The sequence below is a fragment of the Lonchura striata genome, chromosome 8, assembly GCF_046129695.1.
Source record: "Lonchura striata isolate bLonStr1 chromosome 8, bLonStr1.mat, whole genome shotgun sequence".
In the NCBI taxonomy this organism is placed as follows: domain Eukaryota; kingdom Metazoa; phylum Chordata; class Aves; order Passeriformes; family Estrildidae; genus Lonchura; species Lonchura striata.
This window is the reverse complement of record NC_134610.1, coordinates 30,429,096-30,439,288: the sequence shown is the minus strand read 5'-3', so window position 1 is coordinate 30,439,288 and position 10,193 is coordinate 30,429,096. Positions and strand designations below refer to the sequence as shown.

Below are 10,193 nucleotides of genomic sequence, written 5' to 3'. Positions count from 1 at the left end.
GCTTTGCTGCAGCTCTCCAGGGTAGTCTGTGCCCCTTCCCTCCTCAGATGGAGGAGCCAGGTGTTATTACTTCATGACAAAAATAGTAGATCTGTTTGGTAAGCTTCGTGGTGTGAAATACTAGGCAGCAGTAGATCTATAAAAATGGCTATGAATAAAAGCAATGGAAGAAAGTAACTGACAGGTTTCATGTTTTTTAATTAGGATCATTACAGCGTCACACCAAGACAAAGCCTAAAACAATTACATTTTTACTTTGTTGCCGCAAAACACAGCAAAAGGACAGTTAGTAGAACTACTTAAAAGCAAATTTTTTTTTTTTGGTGGTAGTATCTAGGCATCCCTTTTTTGTGATTTTCCTCCACACCATCGTTTCACTGGAGAGCTGTATTCTTACTCATCATGGCATAAGGACAAAATTCTCACTTTTTTAAAAGGAAGGAGGCTTGGTCTGTATGTATTCATCCTACAGATAAATTATTCCAGTGTTCCTTTAAAGCAGTGAAATGATCTCAAGGCGGATCTTTTCAACAAAATGTTAAGTTGACCCTATGCAGCAATCTGATCTGAAGCAATAGCAGGAGCTGTCATGCCAAAATCTGATCCATGATGCTGTTCAGAAACACCAGTTATGTTGGGCTGAAGTTAATACTTGAGAGTTTTGGAGGGTTGCCTTGCATAGAGAACAGGAAAGAAAGAAAAAGGAGACTGGTTTGCACGCCATGTCTGATCTTGTCTTACAGTGCTTCTCATGAACTTCAGATGGTCAAAACTAAAAGGTATCCCCCGTTTTGTTTGTATTAAGATTATGGGAAGAGGTTAGAATGAAAAGGCACGCAACAGCTGATGTTAGGGGAGGTCATGTTTCCTGCTTTAGAATTATGTGTTACTGTCTGTAGCTCAGTTTAAGGTCAACCAAAAGGCAGCAAGACTGTTTTTGCTGTGCCTTGAAAAAAAATCCGCAGAGGTCCGGATGCAACTTGAAGCCAAAATCTGATTTTGTTCATGCTGGTTATATAAGTTACAGATACTACCAAGCTATATACAGAATTGCTCTTGTGTTTTATTTTATACGTGATGCTTACTGAACTTACGTGCAGCTTGCTTTGAATCACTCAGTGTAATGAACAGAGATGCGTTTGTTTCTTTGAAATCTACTTCTGTGCATCACAAAAATACCTCATTACTTTGTTTCCGCTCACTCACTCTCAACTAAAGTAAATAGCATGGATGAAAGAAGAAATGAAAGTAAATCTATGTCTTACCGATTCAAGGAGTTTTCATCACAGAAGTCTCATTTATACCTGCTTGAGAAAGCAGCAAGGTGCAATTGTTCAAGTTTTGTGTTTTAAGAACTTTGCATGCATTACTCATGTGTTCTTCAGGCAAGGCTTGCATCCTGATTGTACATGGATTTGTGAAATACAGTGGCCTTGGAGTTGCCAGTTTGTTATTCTATGAACAGCGATTTTAGGGGTAACTCTGGGGGAAATAAAACTAAAACAACAAAACCAAACAACCCAAACTGAGCAGTAAACACACCTGAAAGAAAAAAACGGAGTATTTAAAGAGGGCAATTTACTATTTTTACAGAAACTAGTTGTCCTGCTTATTAAGTGAGGCTGTGACGGGCCTGTAATATCCTGTCACGGAGCACAAATTTCCAGGTGGTCAGCAAATGCTGCAGCTCTTCAGTAACTGTTTTTTAAAACTGCTTCCCTGTTGCCATTGACTGATTAGCATCCAAACTGTGTCAGATCAGGATCTTCTATTTGTAGACTTTCTAACAATTTTTGCTGGAGTATCTCCTGCCCAAACAGATTTGCTTTTGCAACTATTTTGTGAGAGGGGAAGTTTTACTTACTCTCTTTTCCAGTGGAGAAATGGAGACAGCATTTCTAACACCACAAGTTTTATATCTGCTTCCTTTCTGGAACTCCCTTCTCTCCCCAGCCTTCCCTACCTGCTTTCCACAACTTCTGCTGTGGTATCAGATAAAAATCTATCTTGAAGGCAATTCATCTTTGAAGTAAAGCAAACCCCAGATACCTCTGGAACATTCAAAGTCAGGGAACAAAAATCTTTACTTTGAAATAGTATCTAAATCAGTGGTGTATAAGATTATGCATAAGCAGAAAGTATTTAATATAATAGATCCTAATTTCTCCAAACACATTAATGTCTTTAGTTATCTTTATATACTGTCTTCAGAAGCAAAACATTTTGTTCTTATGCATTCGTATTTACAGCAATTCTATGGAAATTAGTTAAATTAGCAAGTAAAAGTTATCTCTGCTGGGACCCCACTGAAGTCAAATGACTCCCAAGCCAGAAAGGATTTGGTCTTTTTTCAATGACAACACCAAATGTGACTTGCAAAAGGCTGTTTGTATTCCCTAGGGAGAAAATTCATTGTTTATGTGTTATTGATAATAGAAAGAGGCCTAAGAATAACATCATGGTTTCCAGAAAAGCTGACTTTCAGAGGTGACAGGATTATGACTTCTTTAACCCATCCAATGTTCCCACAATTACTGATTTTTCTAGTATGTGCGCTTCAGTCAGTTGAGTAAGGAGAACTCAGCTAGAAGAAAAGAAGGACAGAATTAGTCTCATGGCACTCACAGCTATTCATTCAAAAGAAACTGCAAATGAAACTTTCTCTGGCTCTAGGTAACTGCAAAGTCACTTTGACAATGTCATAAAAACTGATAAGGATCTGAAATCCTGATTCTAGTTGTTTAGAAAATAGAAGAATGCTCTTTAGAAGATACTGTGTAGAAAACTATTGCAATAATAATAAGCATGGTATTTATTTTTGTATAAACTTTTGTGGTTCTTGAAGCCTGTGGATATGTATGTCAGGGTTCTTCCTGGAGTCTTGTTTTTTTTGGATGGGTAATGGAAGCTGGACAGGGTGGAGGGAATAGAAGGGAATTCAGCAAGGCTGCAGAAAGTATATCTTGCTAAGACTGAGTCAATTGCAGGATATTTTGTCCTGCTGCAGATTTAACTCTTGTTTTCTGTATCTCACACAATGCTTTTTTATTGGCATTTCACGAAGAAAAAGTATTGCATTAATAGTGCAGATTGTCTTCTTGCTATACTAAGCCAGCTCTTCAGCAGGGTAGATTGTTTTGTGAATTTGATAAAGAAAAAACCTCCATATTTCCTTCATTTCCATTTAGCAAGGTCAATTGAATTGAAAAGGAAAGAATTCTTTAAAAATCTTCTAAAACTATTTTTTCTCATGCAACTTCTAGCAGAACTTGAAAACATTTCTAGTAAGAGCCTACAGAAATACCACTTGCCATCTAGCAGCGTTGAACCATTCATCTTGGTACCTTTAAAATTGTATTTAACACTTTCAGTTTGCAACTAGGCACATTCATTTTGTCAGGTTATGACCCTGAATGATGGCCATCGTCACAGCTTATTTTGAAGCTCTGAATGGAGCTAATCTGAGATTTACTGTGCATGCAAGAAGAAACCAAAAATGTTTGGAGGTTGATGTTAACTGAAAGTGAATCCATTTATTCTTTACTCTGACGAAAATTCAGGAAAGCAAATGTGTGCATTGTTCCTAAGTGCACTTGAGGAGGCCAGAACCATTTCCACATGTTATAAACCAAAACAGAAATAAGAGAGTACATCTCTTGGATTGGGTGGGGTAGGTTTTAATTCAGAATTTTAATTCAGGCTGGTTATTTCATTTTCAGCTAAAGAGCTAGTTTATCACAAGTGCTATCATAGAAATAAGTGAAGAATAAAAAAGATATCTTGCTCTTGAGTGGATTTTCAGGTTAATGTATTACCTCATCTATTTGTATATAAAGTTTAACTGTTCTTCTAATCACAAACAGGATTCTGGTTTAGTTTTGTTCTGTTTGTGGGTAAGGAGAAGTGTTTACAGAGAGGCATTTGAAGGGAAGTTGGCAAGCTTTTAAATATATAATCACTTCAAGGTAATATAAGGATGGTGGGCTAGTATTAAAAAAGGAAATTTTATTCTAAACCTGCTAGAGTCAAACCACTGCTGTGTTTCCTGAGAAAAGTCTGTACAAATTCCCACCTGGCTATATATCATTGCTCTAAGGACTCTGAGCCATGATGATTCAGAACGTCATTTCGAGTGAGTAAGGAAAAGAGGGATTTTTTTAAAAAACATGATGTTATTTTCCTAACCTTTCTATATACTAAGCTAATACTAGTTTTCTTTGCTGAAAGTGTTTTAGCTGACTTTTAATTTTGCACTTTGAAACCCCACGTAAAACCTTGCAGTGTGAAAAAGTTGTGCAAGTTTGCTGAATTGGAAATTATACTATTCCTTGGGCAGCTCCCCTGAGCACGTCCAGGCCTTTGTGCTGTCCAGAGAATTAGTATACGTGGCATGTATTTGCCAATGTAAAGCCTTAATTTGTGCAAGAACTCTGGGATCTTTGTGTTCTGACATTCATGATTCATTGGCCAGCGTGTCAGGCAATTCCAGTGCTTTCAAGATGCTTGCAGCGTCGTGTACCGTTTCTAATAGAAAATATGTGCACCATAGTTTCAGAATGTAATGCAGAAAATGGTGAAAGAGCTCTGATTCATAGTTGTACAAGCAGCCTTTTATTAACCAGCATCTGTGCTGTATCCTGTTTCCTTAATATTTACTTATGAATGGGAAAGTTTACAACTTACAGCAGTTTCAATGGCTGTGGGGCTCAGGTGTTCTCTCAGCACAGCATAAACGCTTGGAGACATTGGAAGAAGATCTGATGGAGAATGTGGTTCTGTAGAGTCATTTAAGCTAAAAAGAAAAAAACAAAAGCAAACAAAAATATGCAAAAATAATCTTAGAAAGAACTTGAATCCCTCTATGCATATCAGTGGAGTATGATGAATGTTTTTTAAATTTGTTAACCCTGTCCTCAGGCTTGCTTGTGGCCCTGTAAGCTCATGCCAACAACCTGGTATACACTTAAAAATGTAAGCGATTGAGTCAGGTTTGTCCTCTTTCCTTGCCCCTAATATCAGCTGCTGGGGAAAAAAGGAAACAGCGAAAGAAAAGTAGATCAGAGTACCATAAAATCTGCATTTGATTTTTACAAATAGTTTGCCCCATGAATGGAAAAAGCACTCTACAGTTGAAGTCCTTTACTTCTTTTTCTTGTCTTTAGCAGTCTTTGCAAAACTATTTTCAAATAGTTTGGGGAAAGGAGGCAGGGGAAATCCTGAAATAGGATGTAAATTAGACAAATGTCCAGTCTGGATGAGCAATGAGATTTTGAAAGAACTTAGAAATAAAAAAAAGATGTATCATCTTTTCAGGAAGTATTTAAGGGAATTGCTAGGGCATGTAGAAAAAAGAAAATTAGGGAAGCCAAAGCTCAGTTTGAACTTGGCAACTTCTGTTAAAAAAAATAAAAAAAGTTTTTACAAATATATTAATATTAAAAGGAAGGATATAACTGAGCTCTGTTCCTTATTGGATGAGGCAGGCAACCTAGTAACTAAAGATGAGGAAAAGGTGGAAATGTTTAATGCCTTCTTCACCTCAGTCTTTAGTGGTAAGACAGCTTGTCCTTAAGCCAGCTGTCCTCAGGGGTTTGTAGGTGGTGTCAGGGAGCAGAATGGTCCTCTTGTTATCCAAGAAGAGGCAGTCAGAGAACTTCTGGGACACTTGGATATGTATAAATCAATGGGACCAGATGGGATCCACCCTAGGGTGATGAGGGGAGCTGGCAGATGAGCTTGCCAAGCTGCCCTCCATCATTTATCAAGACTTGTGGCTCACTGGTGAGGTCCCAGATGACTGGAAACTGGCCAGTGTGACACCCTTTTATAAAAAAGGTAGGAAGGAGGATCCTGGTAATTACAGGCCAGTTAGCCTGGCCTCAGTACCAGGTAAGATAATGGAACAGTTCATACTGAGTGCTATCACACAACACTTTCAGGAAGGCCAGGGTATCAGACCCAGCCAGCAGGGGGTTTATGAAGGGTAGGTCATGTCTGACCAACCTGGTCTCTCTTTATGACCAGGCACCTGCCTGGTAGACGCAGGACAGGCTGTGGATGTGTCTATTTAGACTTCAGCAAGGCCTTTGACACTGTCTCCCACAGCACACCTGGAGAAGCTGGCAGCCCATGGCTTGGAAAGGAGCACTTTGTGCTGGGTTAGGAACTGGCTGGATGGCTGGGCCCAGAGAGTGCTGGTGAACAGTGCTGCATCCAGCTGGGGACAATCACCAGTGGTGTCCCTCAGGGGTCTGTGCTGGGACCAGTTCTATTTAATATTTTTATTGATGACATGGATGAGGGCATTGAGTCCTTCATTAGTAAATTTGCAGATGACACTAAGCTGGGAGCACGTGTTGATCTATTGGAAGGAAGAAGGGCTCTGCAGAGAGACTTAGATTGGTTGGATGGATGGGCAGAGTCCAACAGCATGAAGTTTAATAAGTCTAAGTGCCGAGTTCTACATTTTGGCCCAAAAATCCCCTACAACATTACAAGCTAAGGACAGTGTGGCTGGACAGTGTTCAGGTGGAAAGGGACCTGGGGGTGCTGGTCGACAGCTGGCTGGATATGAGGCAGCAATGTGCCTCAGTGGCCAAGAAGGCCAATGGCACCTGGCCTGCATTAGGAATTGTGTGACCAGCAGGAGCAGGGAGGTCATTCTTCCCCTGTACTCGATGCTGGTGAGGCCACACCTTAAGTGCTCTGTGCAGTTCTGGTCCCCTCAGTTTGGGAAGGACATTTAGGTGCTTGAGTGCATCCGGAGGAGGGCAATGAGCCTGGTGAGGGGCTTGGAACACAAGCCCGGTGAGGAACATTTGAAGGAACTGGGGTTGTTTAGCCTGGAGAAGAGAAGGCTTAGGGGTGACCTTATTGCTCTCTACAGCTTCCTGAAGGGAGCTTGCAGACAGGTTGGGGCCGGTCTCTTCCACCAGGCAGCACCTGACAGAACAAGAGGCCGCAGTCTCAAGCTACATCAGGAAAGGTATAGGTTGGATGTCAGGAAAAAGTTTTTCACCAAAATAATAATAAAGTACAGGAATTGTCTTCCCAGGGAGGTGGTAGAATTACCATCTCTAGATGTGTTTAAAAAAGACTGGATGTGGCATTTGGTGCTATAGTCTAATTGAGGTGTTAGGGCATAGGTTGGACTTGATTATTTTAGAGGTCTCTTCCAATCTCATTATTCTGTGATTCTATAAATTAAATAAAAATAACAGTTGAAGTGTAACATACCTGTGAGGATACTTACATTTTGGAGACTGGGATAAATACAGAAGGAACATAACCTTTCCCTCCTCCATCCGAGGGTTTTGAGACTAGAATAAATAGTAGAGAAGTTAAATATTGTGTAGTCATTTTATTATCTATTTGAAATTGATTATTTGCTTGCACTACTGCAGACAATAATAAATTGGGAAGTCCCTGCAAAAATAAATAGCCATGAAAGTGAGGGGAATTCCTGAGATTACCTTGAGTTCAGATCTTAGTCACAGAATTGCCTGTGCTCCCTTGATATGAATCACAATATAATACTGCAACTGATGAAAGAAATTTCGTTAGGCCTTCAAAGCAAGTATACAATTCTTTAAGTTTGGTACTCTGAGCCTGCAGATTTCAATTCTGCAAATGCTTTGAGCTCTGTCTCTATAGATATAGCTTCAGCCATGTATTCTGAATTCTAATTCTTTTGCACAAAATTAAGCCTATATGTAAGATTTTAGATGATTGGAGCATTAGGCAAAGTGCACCGAGTTAAAATGAAGAGGGAGAAAAATACTGTAGCCTCCAAATATCTTTGAGTTGTGTTGGAATTTGAGTTCAAATGGAATTGTAACCTTTGATACTGAAATTCTAGAAGAATGTGTTTTATCTATTAAAAAATTAAGGCTTTCTTTAAGTGAGAATGAATTTGATCTAAAAATGACCTGACTTGTAGCTTGGACAAAAAAGAACATGAGCCTGAACATATTTGAAACCATTCTTGTTTAGCCTTTTTGAATTTTCCAGTGCAGTTGACAAAGGTTTTCAGAAAGATTGTCTGCCATAATAACTTTGTAATTGTGCATATATTGGGAAAAGGTGGTGCAGATAAACAGCCTTTTTTTAGGGTTCCATTGCATGAAATGAAACCAAGTAGGGGTTCCAAGCTGTTTGGGAAATACTGAGTTTTCTTGAAATTAAAGCGACAACATGCTACAGTGTAACAGAACTATGCAGTCAATAACCAGGATGACTTTTCACTTTCTATTAAACACCCAAGCACTGAATTTTGTGGTACATCAGTCAGGGAAAAAAAAAAATCAATTTCTTAGCTTTTTTTGAATATTGTCATCACCTCTAATGTAACCTCTAAGACTAGAGATGTATTTGCAAAATGAAGCTGTCTAAATGACAGACACATGTTAAAACAGTTCTCTTGAAGATGACTATTAAAGGAGGCATCTTAATCTGTTCTCTCCCTCCTCTCCCTACAGTCCTCAAATTGCCTCTTGACTTTGCAGCTGCTGTGCAGGAAGGGTTAATAGAGAAATGGAGCCTATACCTTCATTTGGCTGACAGCTGTAGTGTTTGCCAAAGGCCTTATCTTTGGGGATATCTGGATACAGGTACTTCAGGGGGTTTTCAGGAACATTGTCTGCCATGATAACTTTGTAATCGCGCAGTATGTCGGCAAAAGGCAGGGCAGATAAGCGACCTTTGTTGTAGGGCTCCACCGAATGAAATGTTACATCTCCTGCAAAAACACAAAGGCACCATAACTTGTAGATGAGCAGCTGCAGCTGGAGCACATTTTTGCCTTTCCTTTGAGGTTTACACTTGTATAGGCATTACCTGTTTTACCTATGTTAGTACCTTTCAGTATTTAATTTCTGCATATTTGGAAACAAATCTAAAGCCTGCAGTTAGCAGGTACACTTCATAGAGAGCTTTGTTAATGTAAAGAGCTCAGAATGTCAGAGTTTTGGTTTGTGTTTGAGAAATTATGACACTTGTATCTTGTCCAAAACCATACTATGACATGATACATGTAAATCTTACTTTCAAATCAAACAAAACTTCACTCCTGTAGTGCAGGCATATTGCAGAGTTTGGGTTAGTTTTGATTTAGTTGTTGGCTTGTTTTTTTTTTTAATTTAATTATACTTACCATTTTCTAGCTGATCCACCCAAGTAAAGGTAATTCCACCCAGATTGCTCTCACTAAACCTTAATAAAAATGTTCCTGGTGTCTTGTCTTTCAGCAGAATTCGTTCCTTTTCTTTGCTTACAAATCCCATTATGTACCTGAAGTATAACAGGAAATCATGGGTTTACTTTTGGAAAAAAATAGAGACTTTAATCTGTACAATATGTAGAATCATAGAAGGGCCTGGGTTGGAAGGGACCTTAAAGTTCACCTGGTTCCAAACCCCCTGTTGTGGACAGGGACATCTTTCACCAGACCACGTTGCTCAGAACTATTCAGCCTGGCCTTGATCTGGCCAGGCTTTATGCAGGTGTTCAAAACCTGGTTACAAAGCTTTATGAGGCTTGGGTACTATGACCAAGGCTTTGTGTGATGACACATTTCCATGTGTATGGCATTGAGCTCAAAGTACTATGAAGCCTGGTGAAATTTATCCTAGTGCTTGATTGCATGGACAGAACTGAAGAATAGATCTAAACCTGCCTTTCTAAGAGATGCCATGTTGTTCCCCTTTGGCAGCAATTTCCAAAAGTTATGAATGGGAGAAGGGAGACAGAAGTGTTAAACTCATTGCAAATACTTCTCTTCATGGCTAAAACTGATATGAGTAAAGGACAGAGAAAATGTGGAGAGAGATCAATATACAGCAGTTCCCTTTTTGCTCACCCATCAATCCAAAGAGGAAGAATGTGTTTTTTAATCAAGTCCAGGATTGCTTCAAGCCAAACCCAAAAGGTAAAAGACTTCCCAGGCAAATGTTCCTAACAGTTAAAAAAACAACCACAAAACACAAACAAAACCCCACAACCAACCCCCACACAAACAACCACAAACATAAACAACACACATGAGAGGAGAATCATGAGAGTGATGTTACCCAATACTTCTGACAGTTTCTTCTCAGTTTCTTAAGAATAAACTACTTTTCTCAAGTGAAAATCACAATTTGAGCTGTGGTTTTGAGTAACATCCCTCTTTCAACCTGACATAAAACCAACTGATT

At 39.2% G+C, this 10,193-nt stretch overlaps 1 protein-coding gene across 1 annotated transcript in view; it reads right to left on the bottom strand.

Annotated features, from left to right (window-relative positions):
* Positions 1-181: 181 nt before the first annotated feature.
* Positions 182-10,193, bottom strand: part of STAT4 (signal transducer and activator of transcription 4) — a 42,885-nt gene continuing 32,873 nt past the window's right edge. Inside the window, exons 19-24 of the mRNA XM_021531373.2 lie at positions 9,857-9,951; positions 9,152-9,288; positions 8,546-8,737; positions 7,253-7,319; positions 4,684-4,792; positions 182-2,584 (exon numbers count right to left, since the gene is read on the bottom strand). Coding sequence (XP_021387048.1) covers positions 2,558-2,584; positions 4,684-4,792; positions 7,253-7,319; positions 8,546-8,737; positions 9,152-9,288; positions 9,857-9,951 — 627 coding nt within the window. The 3' untranslated portion in view covers positions 182-2,557. The remainder of the gene's footprint in view (positions 2,585-4,683; positions 4,793-7,252; positions 7,320-8,545; positions 8,738-9,151; positions 9,289-9,856; positions 9,952-10,193) is intronic.